Source organism: Enoplosus armatus, chromosome 9 (genome assembly GCF_043641665.1).
Source record: "Enoplosus armatus isolate fEnoArm2 chromosome 9, fEnoArm2.hap1, whole genome shotgun sequence".
Lineage (NCBI taxonomy): Eukaryota > Metazoa > Chordata > Actinopteri > Centrarchiformes > Enoplosidae > Enoplosus > Enoplosus armatus.
The window spans coordinates 4757288-4775756 of NC_092188.1; the positions used below are offsets into that span (position 1 = coordinate 4757288).

Consider the following 18469-nt stretch of genomic DNA (forward strand, 5'->3'; position numbering starts at 1 on the left):
CAATAAAAAAGAACGAATCAAACGAAAACAAATTAGAAAAGAGGCCAGCTGTCCCTCACTGTCCAGAACAGAACCCTGCTTCTTCTGCAGTCAATAATACTGTGGAAGTTACCCAGGGTGAGTGGGGTTTTGTTGTTTGTTGCTTTGCTTTGTTACATATCATTGTAAATTGAGTGCCTTTAGGTGTATATCTGCTGGTTGGACAAAAACTATTGTGCATTTTTTGATATTCTCCAGTCTACATTATTAATCATTTAATTGGAAAAATAATCGACAATTGAGATTGAAAGTGACTGTTAGTTGCAGCCCTACTTATTGCACTAATGTAATAATGCTAGAGTTAGTACCATTATTTGCCGTAACACCAACGTTATCACAGTAATAATTCATACATGTTAATGACATTTCCCTGTTTTTTGCAGAACAAGTGAATGCCGCTGACAAAGACATAAACGGGCCACCAGAACCAGAGGGGCCAGCCAGAAAGAAATCCAGAGTTGCCAAGCCGCTAACATGGAAGCAAAATCGACAGAAGCAGCTTAGGATGGAGGGCAAACCGTACGTCAGCAAACGAAAGAAAGACGGCACGACCATAACCAAAGCTCAGAGGACAATGGGACCGGGATGCTTGTCCAGCGCTTGCAAAAGGGCATCCAACCGCTTCTGCGCCGACTTCAGTGAAGAAGCGAGGAACGAGCTGTTTACTACTTTCTGGCAGTGTATGAACTGGCCTCAGAGGAAGACCTATGTGGCCAGACTAGTCGACTGCGACCCGGTGGAAAGAACGCGAGCACCGTGGACTCAGTCCAGAAGATCAGTCTCGATGCGGTATCATTTGATAGCGGACGGTGACAGAAGACAAGTTTGCAAAAAGATGTTCCTCTCCACTTTGGGGATTGGGGAGTGGTCGGTGCTGAACTGGGCACAAAATCCATCCGAGCAGGACAATTCAGAGGAAAACGCCAAGAAGCAAACGCAGAGGAAGTCCCGTAAAGCTTCCGAGCATATAGTCCTGAAGGAGTTCCTCGAGAGGTTACCCAAAGTGCCCTCATACTGTTGCGGGACGTCCATCTCTAAGCTGTATCTGGAGCCGGTCTTCTCAAACATGTCCGAGGTGTACAGGCACTACTACAACCACTGCTTAGAGAAGAAGACGACGCCGCTCTCCCGGCAAGTCTTCTGCGCTGTATTTAAAAAGATGGATTTGGGATTGTGTGACCCCAAAAAGGATCAAGGGTGTTCTTTCGGTGCGACTGGGAATTTGTTTAATGAGCTTTGGGAGGAATACTGCATGGAAAGAGAAGCTCCAGGGCCACAACCAGAGGAAGGGGGGAACCAGTAGAGAGGGATTAAGGACAAAAAACGTTCTATGTTAGAGTTTGTTGCATTGTTAACATCAGCTGTGTGTTACTCACAACATGATCATACATACGTGGTGCACTTTGTCAAAATGACTGTACTTAATGGTCTCACGTTTCACTAAATCCTGATAAGCATCGACTGTGGTTGCTGCTTCCAGGCTCACACTACGGCTGTTTCACTTAAGTGGCATTATTTAAGCACTACATTCATTTTGTTTTTGTAATGGAGAAGGCTATGTTGTTTCTTTTAAAATGGAAATTCTTTTGAGATTTGTTGTCAACCATCATTATCAGTTCAACACTGAAACAAAAAAATGTATCATAATAATGTGTAAAAAATGTACTAAAACATATTTATCTGTTAATCTACTGCTTGGAATTTCAATAAGTGCCATGTGAAAGGTCAAAGTCAGATGCCTTAAAGGCAACACCTCAAACTGCTCAAGTGATTTGTTCTCATTTATCTTCTATTTTCTTTTGTGAAATAAATAAGAACAAATAACAGAAGCAGTTTACAGAGTACTCAGGCACAGGGGCACTCACGGTCAGGTTTTTCTGGACTCAGCAGCTGGACAAAACAGATGTGTGTGTGTGTGTGTGTGTGTGTGTGTGTGTGTGTGTGTGTGTGAGTGCGTCTACACTTCTTTGTAAAGGTCAAATTCAAACCACGCCGTCCCCTCACACCCTGTAGCTTTTTACGCAACTCTTCTAACAGCTCATACTGTGGGGTACTTTTTCAAGTTGAGACACAGTAAGAGCTACAAATACGCACACACACACACACACACACAGGCACATATGGTCGTCACCCTCCTATTCTTCTCCACACAGTGGCAGGAAGTTGTCCAGATATCCGCAGGGCCTCTGAAAAAAGAGCGAGTGAACAAAGTGGGCTGGGTGGTGGTGGTTTTGGTGGTGGTGGTGGTGGTGTTGGAAGGTGTTGGTGGCGGCGGCGGTGATGGAATTGGGCAACTTCACTCAGAGTTAACTGTTCACTGTGAACTGCAGGACTAAAGCAACACCGCAGAGCTACGGATTCACAGCAGTGTCAAACGCTGTGAGTCACAGCTGAGCTTCTGGAGATCAGAGGCAGGTTTACCAAACAGCCGGACTGGACTGCTGATCCTTCCGAGCAGAGAAGAAAAGGCCCGCAGCCGGACACCTGAACAGCCTGAAGATGTTGACTCTGAGGGCGTTTGTTCTGCTGGGACTGAGCTGGACATGTCAAGGTGAGTTAGCCACTTTATTCTCGACAGATTTCTCTTTCTTTTGTACGTACATGAAACACATCACCTGTTCAAAGTGTAGTGAAACTGCATCCTGTGGCTGTAGAGAGAAATGTAGACTCTGAGGACCAGTTTGAAAAGAAGTGGCGTATATTCTCTGAATTGCCTTAATTTAATTATCACTATTTTTAAGGAGTGTTTAAGGAGTGTGTAGCTTAAGCGCATGTGGTTTACAAGATAATACTTGATATTTGTAAGACACTGATAAAGAATTTAAGGTAAATATAAGAAGTGCATTATTAGAAATATTTTGCAATAGACATATTGTTTTGTTTTGTTTTTGTCAAAGTAGATGTGGATTTAACCTTTGGTAATATAATGTTAAGTGTAAAATATATTTTGTGTAACTTTCATTTTCTCATTCACACTGTTTTAACATTTATATTCCTTATATTTATATAAATAATAAGGGCTTGATCTTTGCTGATCAAGTGAAACGAAAGTGTTAAAAACTTAACATCTCTAATTTCAGCTCCATTGTTCGTGTGAATTGTTTTCTGCTATGATTTTATGGTCCCGCACACACCTGCCAAGCCCATTGTCCAACTCCATCACCTTCCTCTTTGCCACGGTGACGACCTTCGACCTTTATCAAGGCCCGGCCCACTCCATTTCCTGTTGCTATTCGCTTCTCCTGGAAACTTCCTGTTTATGTCGGGCCCATTTCCTGTTTCCTTTAACGGTCCGTATCAGGACCCACCTTCCATGGCTTGACTTGCATTGTTATGAATAGTTGCTAATGCTCTGAAACAATGAGTGGTTTGAATATGTGGGTGACTTGGTCCTGTGATAAAACACTTAGGGAAAACAGTTTGCAAGGCCACTTTAATTACTGTGGCTGTGTATAATGTCAGGTTCAAGCATCAAATCAAACTGCAAGACCTAATGAAATACACATTTTTAATTAATAAGATGTGTGCAAGTGTGCAAACACGTGAATGTAGAAGTGATGTTTGCCTTTGACATTTTTCAGTGCTGATAAAGATCACGACAAGAGATATACAAGACGTGTGATTCATTTATGAACAAGGCATTCATTAAGCACACAGTAGACCACCTATATCCCTCTACAAATACACCATTATTACATCTGAACCACAACAACTGTTTAAAAAAAGATCACAACTTATGTAAGTGCCAAATTGTGCACTAATCTGTGTCTCCACAGCTGCGTCAGATGATCCGTGGGGTCAATGTCCAGTAAACAGAAAGTGTGGGGAAAAGTTTGGAGACGGGTCATGTGACAGAGAGTGTATGGAGCCCGAGTGCCTCAGAGACGGCTTCGACTGCCTGAAGGACAGGGGCCACTGCAAGTAAAACACTTTTATTTTCATTGTCATAGAACCATAAGAAAAACCCCAGCTTAAAAGTGAATGCTGTGAATTGGAACATTTCAAGTCTTCATTGGCTTATTCATGCCGGTTATGGTTTTCCTTTTGAATTATCGTATGTATTATATTCTTTTTCATCTCTTTTTCCTTATTTGTATTAATATTTGAACATAAATCACTTTAGGTTTAAGGATGTTTTTTTATGGAAGACGGATTTGGCCAAGAAACCCAAATAACAGGCAACGACCGAGTGAACTGTCATTGTGATAATAATAACGATAATAATCCCTGTTAATTATTATCATCATTAATAAGATTAATTCAGTATTTGTTATTGTCATGAATCAGTACATTTGTGGAAAGTATAATTAAATAGGGAAACATTAAAATGTGTGGTGCAGGCAAAAGAATGATATCTATAAAAGTGCAATAAACAATTAAACACAAACACAATATTAAAATCACATTGTTGATTTGAGGCTGTACATGAAAAGAGTAGCAGTGAACTGTCCATAAAGTAACCTAATGGCAGTATAGAACAAACAATAATAATTAATAGTAAAATAATGATCTATCCATCCATCCATGGTCTTCGTTGAAAGCTCTGGGTGGGGAAACAAAAGCTAGTAAGTAGATCTTGAGTTGAGATTATTTTGTCAAATCTCTTATTCTGTCTCTTTCTTTACATCTCTTCATCCCTCCCCATCATGGCTCATAGTCCGGGCCACATCCAGTACTGCCGCGATCACTACGCCAACTCCCACTGCGAGCAGGGATGCGACAGCGCCCCCTGTGGATGGGATGGCAGCGACTGCTTCGCACACCAGCGCTCCCGGTGGGCCGTAGGCACCCTGGTCCTTCACGCCAGCATCACACAACCACGTGGCACCTTCTCCAACAGCTCCCTGCTCTGGGCGCTCAGTGTCCTCCTCCAGTCGCCACTCAAACTGAGAGGCTCCGCCCCCCTCGCCACTAACAGGAAGTTGTTTGACTTTGACCCTCAGCAGCTTGCCAACCTGTTGACTCAGGAATCACAGGCTAACTCAAATGGGTAGGTGCTGAGTGAAATGTCAAAAATAGTGAGTGTAGTTTTACTAAACCTTTATGTAACAAGACCCACAGAGGTTTTTGCAAGGCAGACCTGGCAGCATAAAAGTTGCAGACAAAACAATACAAAATCAGGCAACACATAAAACAATACTAAAGACAGATAACAACACTAAAATAAGGCTACAATTAGACTAAGAAGAGAGACAATTAACAATGTTTCGGGTGTGTTATGCTAGTAGCCGCTAATGTAGCTTAATACCATTTTTTTTTCACAAATGTGGTAGTACTAAACAGACCGCATCTGGGAGCGAAGGTACACAGCTACACAAAATCATACCATCTGCATAACAATGAGTATTAGTTACATGTGTGTTAACGCCTAAATTATTCATGTAAAGACAAAATAAAAGTGGGCCAAGTACAGATCCTTGGGGAACTCCATTAAGATATGAATATTTATGTCCATGTGTATCAATTTTTTTGCTGTTATCTCAGAGGTATGTTTTGTTGATTTTGTGTGTGTTTTGTTATAGGGTGTAGCCTTTTGCAAATTATTGAGAATGTTCCAAATTTTATGAAGTAAACTTATCCTGGCAAACTTACACGTTGGAACAGGCCTCGGTAATGACGTACATGCTCTTTCCTAATGTTTCCTTCTCTGTCTCTCTTTCCTAGCTCCCTCTTTTTCCTCCAAGTGGACAACAGGCCATGCTCCCGTCTGCCCTCTACCTGTTTCCCCTATGCCACCGAGGCAGCCAGTTTCCTGCGTGCTGTCATGTGGCATAAGCCTTCCTTGTTCCCCACCCTCCCGGAGCTGAAGGCAGTCGTCAGTATTAGAGGTGTCCGAGAGGAAATAGGAAAGAGAGAGGATGAAATTGAGATAAAGGAAGTCAAAGGTAGGCGTACATGTCCTGTCTCTCTTTTTCTCTCTCACACACATTTCCAGCTTTGAGTTGCCTCCAAACAAAACACTATAAAACACCTTTCCGTTTCCAGTGTGTAGATGTGTTGATGGTCACCGCTGCAGGTTTCAGTTTTGGTTGGAGAGCTCAGCCTAAACCAAAATGACAATGGAGGATATCTGGTCAAAATATAAAAAATGACTATAAGTTAAAATGACTTTACATGTATTTATTATGATATTTGTAATACTCAGAAGGCCAGATAAGTGGGCCAACTGTGGGAAAATATGGATCATGCGGTCCTACCAAAAATTGTTCTACTCGTAGTAGTAAAAATTCATTTTCTATTCTCTATTCTCTCAAAGAGCCAACCCCCGCGTGGCTATGGGCAGTGATTGCCATAGCAATTGCTTGCCTGCCGGTGGTGCTGGCCCTGGTGGTGTTCTTGGTGGTGAGGAGGGTGAGGCAGCAGCGGGTGGAGAGGGAAGGTGGTAATAGGGTGAGACACCGGTCTACGGTCACAGACATGAATGACCCCAAATCCAGAGCCTTGACACCGCACGCAGCCCACCAGGAGCAGAGGGTCCGATCCAGCAGAGAGAAAGAGAAGATCAGCCTGAGGAAAAAGAAGAAAGCGAAGGAAGCTGAAAAAAAGAGAAGGAGGGAGCCGCTGGGGGAGGACGCCATTCGAATGCGGTGAGAGGAGCTGCTTTGAAAGACATGAGAGGATGTTTTGTCTGCTGGAGGAATGATGTCATGAAGGCAAACATGGTGTATTATAGAGAGTCCATCCTGTATCGCTAATGAAAAGAAGCTGAATGTCACTGTCAGAAATCTTGGGCTTCAAGTGGGTAAGGACATGTAACTACAACTTTCCCTGTTAAGTTGCAGCCAGGAACCTTTGTTGAATGTCATTACCTCCTCTCTCTCTGTTTCTTTCCCGTCTCTCTATGCTGTCATCACTATACACTGTCACACACACTGTCACGGAAAAGACATTTTTGGGTCCCCTGACCACAGCTAACTATCTCTAATCCCTGTCATGTTCCAGGGTTCTCGTCCATTTCCTCTACCAATCCACGCATGTTTACATTTTAGGAAAACATACCCAAAAATAGTATTCTTGTGTTTTACTCATAAACAAAATTATGGGTTTTTTTTCTTTACCACACGAAAACCACAGCAGTTTCTTAATGTGCCGCATCAAAACTCTGTTTTTGGTTTTCAGACCTCTCAAAAGGGACCAGGATATAGGAAGTGACACAGACTTTACCCAGAGTTCAATGGAAGACATCAATGCGAGATGCTCCAGGCGACAGGAGGACGCCTCCATCTGTGACCACAGGAGCCCGGAGCAGAAACACTACCGGGCTGGAACCTCACAGCCCCGCAGACCTGTACAACGTAAGGTTTTGGGATATTCGTTTCATCTGGGAATTTGGTATATATCTCTACCATGTCAAGCATTACTATACCATAGTCATAAAATGGTCATGGTCTAAGTGAAATAACGCACTCTGAGGTGTCCTGATGTAGAAAATAATGGACTTAAGGACTCATTCTTTTCATACATCGGGATACTTTGTCATGCATTATTGTATACTTGTGGTTTTATTGCTTATAAGTTATTAAGTGGTTTTTGATACTAGTATACTGGACTTAAATAGAGCTGCAACAATTAGTCAATTAGGTGATCAACAGAAAATTAATCTACAACTATCTTGATAATAGATTAATCGTTTGTAAAAGCATTTTAGGAAAAAATGGAAAATAATTCAGTGGTTCCAGCTTCCTCAATTTCTGTTTTATACCCCTGTATCACTTGTGGCATTTTATTTCCCAAAAAATAAAGTAAAGAAAGAAGAAGAATTGAATATCTTTGGGTTTTGGCCTTTTGGTCTGCCTTGGGCCTTTTTCACTGTTCACTTACAATTTATAGACCAAACGTCTTATTGATAATGAAATGAATCAGTAGTTGCAGCCCTCCAGCACATGGTATAAGACACACGTACTTACATATCCTGATATATATACTGTATATATATATATAGCATTTGTGTTAACATCCTTACACTTGTCAGTTGGAGATCCACCTTAAATGATTCTTGTTCTCCTTCAGCTCCACCTAGAGGATGGGAGAGAAACGCCATGCCTCCTCCTCTGCTCAGTCCTCCTCAGCAGGTCTGTCCTTTGCTTTTGTTTTTGACAGTGTTCATTTTATTTCCATCCATTGTACATCTGTTTTGTATCCGTTGGTGAAGTATGTGATATGTATTATGTACATGTCTGTATTATATATTCATCGTGGCTTGCTTGCGTTGGCAGTCGGCAGAGTGGTGTGGCCCGGATGGCTCTGTGGTTCTGATCCGAGCGGTGCGTAGCGGGCTGGACAGAGTGGTCTTGGAGCTGCTGCGAGCTGGAGTGCCGGTCAACAACACCGATCATACTGGTAATGCATCGCTGCCACGATTACTAATATTAGTTCAGTTACTGAAAGTCTCAGTCAAACAGTATTTGCATTTAATTCTTGGTGCCTGTTTTAACCAATATTTTATTTAAATTACAGTTCACAATGAATAAACCTCATCCATCCCATAAAGCAAAGCAGGTTAAAACAGTAATGAAGAATAAGATCCAACCACCTTTCTGCAAATGTTTCCTCGCAAGCAGCTCTGTGAGGCTATATTGAGCTAAATGCTCAGCCCAAATCATGCTCATTATGACAATGCTATCATGCTGAGGTTTAGCAGGTATAATGTTTACCATGTTTGCCATCTTAGCTTAGCATTTTAGCATGCTAACATTTACTATTTAGCAGCGAACACAAAGAACAGCTGAGGATAATGGAAATGTGACCGTGAATACAAATTTTCTAAATTTCTTATTCAAAATAGATTTCAGTCTGGACCGAAGGCAGACACCGCTAGCTTGGCTCATAAAATGTCTTAAACTTACCTGTCCACATGCCATATTTGGATCAAAAAAAAAAAGCTCACCTTGGACATTGGATCTTCACATGTAGAGCCATTATTTTCTGACACCTGTACACTGAGGGGCTTAGTAACTGGTGTAACTTACTCCATCTCTCTCACATCCTCCTTGTGTGTCCCTCCTGTCCCGTCCTGCGCTCGTCTGTCCTTGGCTTCCATCTCTTCCTCCTCCTCCAGCTCCCCTGCTGCCCTCCTCTGACTCAGAACAAAGTTAATGTGCTCTAGTGCTCAAACTTGGGTTGATGGACATATTAACTTTGTTGTCTTCGTTCTCCTTGCTTTTGCTGTCTCTTTTTGTCCTGTCACTGTCATCTCTTTCTCCCTTCGGCTGAAACAATTCATCTCCACATCCCTCCCCTCCCTCTCTTCACCACCTTGGCTCGACTCTGTTGTGTAATGGTTGTTCATTGGCTGACTTACTCCCTCCCTTCTTCCCCCTCACCCCCACTCCACTCACACTGTCTCTCTCAGGGAGATCAGCCCTGCACTGGGCATGCTCAGTAAACCACCTCTCCCTAACAAGGACCCTCATTCGCTATGGGGCCGCTGTGGACCTGCAAGACAATAAGGTAAGTGACTAAGAATCCTGACTTATTCTTTAAAGCTGTACAAACCGACTCTGCGCGTTTAATTTAAGTAAGTCTTATGAATGTATTGACCTGTGTGGTGTGTTATTATGTTATAATCTATACTAATGATTGGGCAGTTCATGACACTTGTACTGTAAGACAAATTAATATCCTCCAGACATCTCAGACGTATGTTATATTGATGATTATTCCTCTGGTAGGGCGAGACAGGGCTCTTCCTCTCCGCCCTCCATGGTTGCTATGATACGTCCAGACTCCTCCTCCTCCACGGTGCCAACCTTGAGCTGCATGACCGGAGAGGACGCCGTCCGATCGACGTGGCCAGAGAGGGCATGCATCACCAGGTGCTGGAACTCCTGTTGGCCCACCAAATTCAGAGAGGGCCTGTTCCCGTCGACCCGGCCAATGACATGCTGTGGGAGGAGCGCGCTCTGATGTACTCGCCGTGGGTCGCATCACAAGGCCTGCCTGGAAGAAGCGCCTCCTTCTCTGGGATCATAGGGCATCGAGACGTGACCCCACCTCCACAAAAGTAAGGTTTCAGTAACATGACGCACACGGACAACAGTGTGTTCTGATGATGTGCGACCAGATGAGTAAGTTAGAAATGTACTATTAGAGCAGGAATTATGTTTTTCAAGCAAAAATGCCAGACTCTCCTCAGTTCCACCTGGTCAATTGTGAGGATTTCTTCATTGATAATAAATTGAATATCTATGGATTTTAGAGTGTTGGTCAAATGAAAAAAGCAATCTGATGACACCACCTTGGGCTTTGGGTAAATGGTGATGGGCATTTTTCAGTATTTTCTGACATTTTATGAACCAAAGGATTCAAAGAGGATCATGAGATGGTGAATCCTGAATGTGCTCATGAGGACAATACTGGAGTTTTTTGCACATTTTAGCCAATTAGCTAAACATTGCATAATACTCTTTATTTGCTGTTGGCATCAATCATATTGTACACTTGTACACGAAAGGAGGGTGCTATAACAAAATTAGTGACTACGCTGCTAAAAGTGATTTGCGGCTTTTTTTGTTGTTGCTTTTTGCAGAAGTGAAAAGTTGTGTTGTTGTCTTGTGCTAATGCTAATGTTATGCTTTCAAAGACGCTCTGAAGTCCAAGAATTAAGCGCTGGCTTTCAAACACCAACCATTTTCATCTAAGAAGCCAGCACAGTACATTTGTATTTAGACAAACTGTTTTTTGCAAACCTCCCTGTTACCTTGTTGCAGTCTAATATTGTGATGACTTTCTTGTCTTGCCAGTGATTGGTCGGTGAACCGAGTGCAGTACCCCTCCCCTCAGAACTGGCGACCACAGCTCAACCAGTCAGCAACAGCGCTGGTCCCTCCTAGAATCATGGGCCGCTCCCCCCGGCCAATCAGCACCTTACAGGAGGTGACCTCAGAAGACGAGGATCGTGACAGGCATCATGAAGTTCCCCGAGCTGCGACACCTCACTTCCTGTCGCCCCAGCCCACCCCTCGACAGCGCTCCTTTTCCTGCACCCAGCATGCACTGCAGCGCCGCTCCAGTGCCCACCAGCCAGAGCCCAATTATATTATTGTGACAGACAGAACAGCCAATGAGCCCATAGAAAGAGTGGTTGTTTCACCTCCCACAGATGCTGCCGCCCAATCAGATCGCCAGCCAGTTGTAAATGGCGACAATCCCAGCAGACCAGAGCAAGCAGCAGTGAGTTCAACAAATTCAGAGCAGAAATCCAGAAGTGACAAGTCAAACAACACTGCTGACTCCACACAAACAGCCTTGTAGAGAACAGAAACAAGCGGCAAAATGCCAGCTTGTCTTTCCATTCAGCCGAAAAGAACAGCATCGAAGAACATGTGAACAAGATAATGACTTATGGAGCTGTATTGACAGAGAGGCACTGAGTTTTAGTTTGGCATAAGGAGCATTTTGTTGTTAAGCCCAATGCAAAGCAGAAGGCTTACCAGGAGGCGCAACGCTGGAGGGAGTCCAGCCTTGATTTACTGTAAATTTGGACCTTAATTATTATCCAACACACATCTGTTGGGTGTTGCCTGACAGATTTGCTTGTTACGTTACTGTCAAATGAAAACACAGCAGCTCTTGGAGATTTTCCTTCCCATATCGCCTCCCCAGTTTTCACTCAGCCGTGCCTAAATTATTATTATTATATTTTTTACGAGGAGGGGGGTGTTGTTATTTGTAAATGTTCTGTTATATGGCTCAGTCAAATATAATATAACACGTCTGAGATGAATGCCAGTCAGACACGTGATGAAATGAATGAATCTTTTGCCAAATACTGTAATATACACACACCGTCTTGACCTTGTACAGGTTGTATTCTGATTATTGCAGAAACAATCAAGAAGAAATGATAAAAAAAAAAAAAAAAATGCATGGTTTCACAAAGATGTCAGAATCCTGCTGATGCATGCAATAAAGTGACTTTTCATGCAAATAATATGGATTTTTAATTTCATTTTCAAATCCACTTGCAATACTACAAAACGTCCTCATATTCATGACTAATAAATAAAATAATTGTAAAGGATCATCGATAAATACTTAAATAGAAGCTACAGACTTCACATGTCACATTGAAGAGACGGCTGGTATATTTGGTGAGTTTGGAAACGTTGTTGATCGCCTCTACAATTTAAATTGGAGCTATTTTTTGTTTGAACTCTTCAGTCACCTTTTGGAAAGTCTCGGGACGTTTTGACTTAAGATTTCATTTAGACAAAGACGACAAACGAGCAAAAAAAACATCTTCAGCCCGGCGCCAGCGACTTATATTGAGCTGTAATTCACGCCAATTGATTGGGGTTATATATGCAGAGCTGGCACGTGCCGGAAACACACCTGCACGCGCCAGTAGATCATACGGTTTTCAGGATTTAGCGCTTTTAACGCTTTTGAATCAAATGTTTGCCCACAGCCCACAGCTTCTAGCAGCAGAGATGAAAAGTTGAAAGAGACAGTCTCCTCCTGTTTTTCAGAGTCGACAGTAAAAAGTAACCAAGCGGTTTAGAAAGAAATCATGTCCAGCTGTTGCACAAACCAAATGTCTTCAGATAGAGAGACGTCGAGAGGACTCTTTCTCGTGGGAAAAGGGGAAATGACGCTGCATTTACAGCTTAACTACCTGTTAAAACTGATACTTGGGTCACGGAGAGGGTGGCGCAGGGTGGAGGCACTTCCCACGTTCCCACGCGCATTCGCTGGCGATTGAGATGCAAATGAGTCACAGACTGAAAGAAGTGCCCGGTGGTGTGAACAACTCGACGACTTTTAACGGATGCAATTAAATGATCGGGCAGCGCGTTTTAATGTTTTACGCACGCCAAAAATATCACATTCTCTATGAAGTAAATGGTGACTTTGGTCATAACAGCGACTCTTATTCTCAATGAAATCTCTATTTAAATGGGTAAAAATTGTTGTCACTTAATGTCGGTGTCAAAGGAGGAAGATATGACATTACGCACGGGAATGTCACCTTTTACGCACGGCTTCAAGTCCTTACCAACTTAAAAACATATTTATGATATAAAACTGACATTCGACAATACTTGACATGGCTAATGACGTATGAATGGAAGTATGAAGGCTTCCTGTAAGCATGTTATAGTTTTTCGAAGTGAGGATTAAGCTTGTTCCACTGTGTGAAACGTCACCACATGGTGCCTTTCATTCTCGCGTGTGAGGCCTCACAAGTCCGCACTCCAAGACACGTGCCAGCAAACAATCAATGAACACATATGCATTGTTTAGTGATTTTTCATTTTGTTTATTTACAAACGACAAATAAAATAAATTAAGGTGCAAAAATACTTAATAAATGACACAACTAACACGAGTTGGCGTGTTAACGCTGTAGCAGCACTTTGTGTGATCAGAATAAATTTACAATATTTACACGTTTTTCAGACTTCACAGAAAGCAGGAGGCCCGTGTTCAATACATTGCACTGGAAATGTCTTTGTCAAGTCAAGTGAACAACACATGCTGTTCTGTGAATGTTAATCCGCATGTTTATAGTCATTAAAAGTTCAGTTTCACTGCGTGGAGATCAGGGCCAGGGCCTCCACAGTGACTGGCCGACCGGCTGGCTCTGGGACGGGCTCTGTTTGCTCGCTCGACTCGCCACTTTGTGGGCCTGCTGGGGAGTTGAGGGAGTGCGATGTGATTCTTCACGGGTCTGAACACAACTGGCCACGGTGAGGGCAGGCGTGCTCAGTCTGTGCCCGGACCTGTGTATCAGCAACCGAAGAATAGATCTGGAGGATTTCCTGAGAAGCTGAGAGCTGGAGGAGGAATGAGCTTCAGTCCTCCTGTGGACGCCTGCAGGATCAGAGTCTGAACGGGAAAAGCGAGCAGCAAGAGATGCCTCCAGTGCTGCTCCGAGCCACAGGCATTTCCCCTCAGCTCCCAGGAACTGAGCGGCTCTCTGCAGGCAGGTGGATACACCATCTTGGAAGGAGTGTCTCTGGCCTCCACCACCACCACCACCTCCAGCTGCCGTGTCGTCTACTTTGGTCGTGTTCTGCAGGAAGAGGACCGTGTGCTCCAGGATCTCAGCTTTCTCCACTCTGCGCTGAGTTGCTTCCTAGAACATAAACAAAGAGTTAATAAACAGATTCTCAGCCGCTAAGAAAAGAACTCTAATCACGTAGGATGGACAAACTGACCACCTGAGTTATGTGGCCTTTACCTGTGGCTGTAGCAAAAGAGTCTTGAGGCTCTCCAGGCTGCGGTTCATCCTCTCTCTTCGACGTCTTTCCACCTGAGGTTTGAGACTCTACGAGACAGAAACGAGAAATCAAATAAATTAATGAAATTAGACTGAAAGGTGAAATTTCAAAATCCAGGATTTTGTCCCACAAATGGAGTAATGTGCGTCTCAGCAGAGACCATACAGATAACAGGTGATGTGATGAGCTACAAGGCAGCAATATTCCATGAAAGCAGACAGGATACATGTAGCATACCTTCCTCGTGGCCTTAGCGTCCTCTGAATCCTGAAGAAATTTCATGATTGTATTCCAAGAAGTCCAGCGGTAACTGCGGCTGCGTCGGTCTTTCAGTCAAAGCTGAATGTGCCCGCACAGTTTTCAGCCAGGGCTTTTAAGCCATAGGTGGGCGTGACTTTAGGCCCCTCCCACCACCTCCGGTCACAGTCTTCACTCTACTCCAGTTTTCCCTCCATGCTGAAACCACTAAACTCACTTTTACCAAGTCGTTAATGTCTGTAAAATATTCAGCATTACAAGTGAACGCCGAATTTGTTGTGATCTTTTTTCCTCCAGTTTAAAATGTAAACGTTGGCCACATCAGTGGAAAAGGGAAGGCAATAAAGTAGCCTAACAAATTAAAAGCATATGTTTTATTTATTTTCTACTTCAGCTTTCTTAATGATCTATTTTTAACACATTTTGAGGAAGAATCTGAGGATGAATGCAGACTGAACGACGCGCTTATAGACCCTTCACTAATCTGCGGGCACGTGCAGCTGCCCAGTCTAGAGTGAGCGGCACGCGCCTGTGAAAGGTGTTGCCAGCTCGTGTGACGCTTCTTTGCATATGTGAGGGAAAACAACAAACATCCGCCAAACCAGCGTGAAGCCCAGACAAATGACAGTGGGTGACTTCTCACGCCATTATTATGGACAGCGGAACGCGACATGTCCTCGGGCCCCACACTGCCAGAAAGACGGAGTGTGGAGTCGAGAAAATCAGCTGACATCGAAAACATTTTGAATAAGCGGTCATTCAGTGACTCACTGATGATTGAGTTTCGCATACATTCTGTAAAATCTGCAGTTAGGGAAACTGATAGGGCGTAAAATCCGCTCTTTTATGCGCAGCTCTCTGAAGTGTTGTCTCTTTGGTTGTGTCTGTAAAACACAACAAAGTCAAAAACTACAGTTCAATGTTGAATATATCCTTTTTTATTCAAAATGCGTTTCTTAATCTACAAACACTCTGCAAAGTCTGCTGGAAATAGCATCTATGTGTCGCGCGTAAAATTGCAAATACCTGTGAAATAATGACATTAAAAAACCAAATGGCGGCACGGTGACATTCTGAGAAGCAACGCGTGGGAACCCGAAAGCCACTTCTCCCCCAAACACTCCTTTTAATGATGTATCGATTCTAACAGGTAATAAAGTGTGAATAGAAATCTCTGCCCAAGTTTCCCATGAGAGAGAAGTGAAGGAGATACTGTCACATTTGTCAACATTACTGAAGGTTCGTCTCCCACACTCAGTAAATAAAACTGAATCAAGTCTTTGTGTCATCTGTTGTCTGATCATCTACCAGGAACTATATTTCAAGCAGTACACAACATTGTGTCAAATAATACTGTGGTTCTAAAGGGACAACCCCGGCGCGCGTAAAGTCTATCCTCTTAGAGTTTACGCATAACGTTTATCCATTTACGCGCGGCTCTTCCAATTAATGTGTTTATTTACAATAACAAAACAAAACGACAAAACATATTTTGACTCCTGTCACCATTATTCTGAGCTTCACGTGTGCGTGTGGGAACCAGAGAGCCACCTCTCCTCCAAGCACGCTTTGTAAACGAAGTATCGGTTTTAACAGGTAGTAAAGTGAAGATGAAGCCTCCTGCTCCACGTTCCCATGATGGGAAAGAGCTGGGGGACATTCTCCCACTGTCACACTCATCCAACATTTGTCTGCATGTTGTTGTGTCAGATGTGCATCGACTAAAGGCCAATTATTTATCTATACTTACCATTTTATTTTACCATTACCATACCATTTGCCCCATTCTCCCCGCAACGTTACAACAGTTTATCTTCACGCACATTGCTTACGTAACCAGCCCCTTTTGATGTGTTGGATGAAGAAGTTTTCTTCAGTAAAAGTGTCGCCACAGCAACATAAAAGAAGAACAAACTAAGTTGTGCTTCAAAAATGTATTGTTTTTACTTTTCTCTCATCTTTGCTTTGTTTAGTGTATAAGTTCACTTTGTTGGACCTCGAATACAGTTTTTGTTTTGTTAGGCATCACAATCCAAATGGTTATGAAACACTGTTTTTATAAACGTATGTATATTATAAAAATCTCAATCTGTAAAGTAACTAGTAACTATATCTGGCAAACAAGTGTGATGGAGGAAAAAGCACAATATTTCCCTCTGAAATGTAGTAAAGTATATTAGAAGTAAAAAGTGACATAAACTGGATATTCAAGTAAAGTTGAAATGTTACGTAAATACAGTTTTTTGTGTAAATCTACTGAGTGACTTTCCACCACTGCCGTTTTGTTAACATGTGCCATATATTAGAGGGAAAACAACATTTTAGGGCTCTGCTGTTGGCTCATGACGACCTTTTGATTTTAAAGATGCATTATTATTTCTCGGTTGATGAGTCCTATGTTAGATGCATTCTACACATTGACTGAGGGAACAACCGTTTGTCTTTGTTATTTGACCCTTTAAACTCCCTTCGAGACAGACACGTGCAGCAGCAGCTCCAGCACCACGCGACCACTTCACACCTAATTCAAACACGCGCCAGCCGGAAAAGGCTTAACAATTCACCGAATTCATTACAAAAACACAATTTGTTAAAGACTTCAAGTATCATTAAATGTGTGTATACATTAGAGGAGCTCTTACTCATCATTTCTGTCGAGATAGACGGAAAATAATCGCTCAGATTATTTAAATGTCTACTAGATGCTGCTGAGATCTCGTGAGATCTCCTCAGCCATAAGGTTTTTGGCACGCGCCTACAGGCCTTCATTTAGAAAGAAATGATGCAAATTTAATTTAAAAAAACTTTAACTATCATTGAGATAAGTCACATAGACGATAAGACGACCATGAAGCAACAGCCACAGTGAGTTGGAGGCAGGCCAATAGAGGCGTAAAGACAATGTTTACCGAGTGAAACCGACGCAGACACGTGTAAAAGAAGTGAAATTACGGGGCAAGTCTGGTGCTTAATTTGCATTTGAGTGGCCCGTGTGCGTGAACGTGTGTGTGTGGGAACCTGAGAGCCAACCGTCCTACACACACTTCTGATAATGATGCACTAATTCTCACAGATAATAAAAGTGCAAATGGCCGCTTTGCTCTGCTTTTCCCACGAGAAAGAGCCAGAAAAATGTCTCACGTACAAGGTTGGTGGCCAGCACGTTCAAATACATTTAAACGAGACGACATTTTACTGAACTTGTCGTCCGTCCACCTCTATTTAATTTCAGCCTCTTCCATAAATAAACGTGACTGCGTTCTTGATTTTTTATAATTAATTTAACATGAATGCTGGGCTGCTCACTCTTGGCACATTTTGGTGTTTTGATAACTAAGTGGACATTCAACAAATTTCTTAATGAAATGTGTTTTTATGTCGCATTCAAACAATTGAAATATATATAAATATATATATATATTTTTTTTTTTCTTCAGGAAAAAGAAATCAATAATCAGACCGCTATGACGGGTCAGTGTGACTGAACTTCAAAGGGCTGCTGGAGGTGTTACGACACGTTTTGTTTCCTGTGAAGTGACACCGGACACGCGCAGGAAACAAATGGCCTGCGGGGGGGGCGGGGCGATGCAGGTGAGAGAATTAATACTAATCACAATGAAAACATGCGTGGACATGAGCTGGGAGAGTTCGTCAGGCAGAGGGTTTGATGATAGAAACTTAGCCTCGATAAAGTTCTCCTTGTTGGAAAAGCAGTGAAATGTTTTGTAGCAGTCTGAATAAGTTTCTCTGCAGTTACACAGCCAATGTATTATTATTCTATAAGAAACAATAGAATAAAGAGTTGTATTTTTAGGAACAAAAGTTCAGTCAGATTTCAGTCAAGGACACAATAGATGGACTGAAACACACTGTGTCAGGGCTATTTGCTGCATCTAACTTTGTTAAATTATTCGATTTTCTTATTTTTTTTAACATTTTTTTTGTGG

General features: G+C 42.6%; 2 protein-coding genes across 2 annotated transcripts; one reads left to right on the forward strand and one right to left on the reverse strand.

The window, feature by feature from the left end:
• The first annotated feature begins 9833 nt into the window (after positions 1–9833).
• notchl (notch receptor, like) lies at positions 9834–11951 on the forward strand. Its single transcript, XM_070912569.1, has 2 exons — positions 9834–10042; positions 10782–11951. Exons 1-2 carry the CDS (start codon positions 9843–9845, stop codon positions 11290–11292), a joined length of 711 nt encoding a protein of 236 aa, XP_070768670.1. The 5' UTR covers positions 9834–9842; the 3' UTR covers positions 11293–11951.
• Positions 11952–13582: 1631 nt separating this feature from the next.
• LOC139290842 (transcription factor HES-2-like) lies at positions 13583–14546 on the reverse strand. The gene is made up of 3 exons (XM_070912710.1): positions 14502–14546; positions 14225–14311; positions 13583–14119 (listed from the first exon to the last, which is right to left on the reverse strand). The coding sequence occupies exons 1-3, from the start codon at positions 14544–14546 to the stop codon at positions 13583–13585; spliced, it is 669 nt and encodes a 222-aa protein (XP_070768811.1).
• Positions 14547–18469: the final 3923 nt, after the last annotated feature.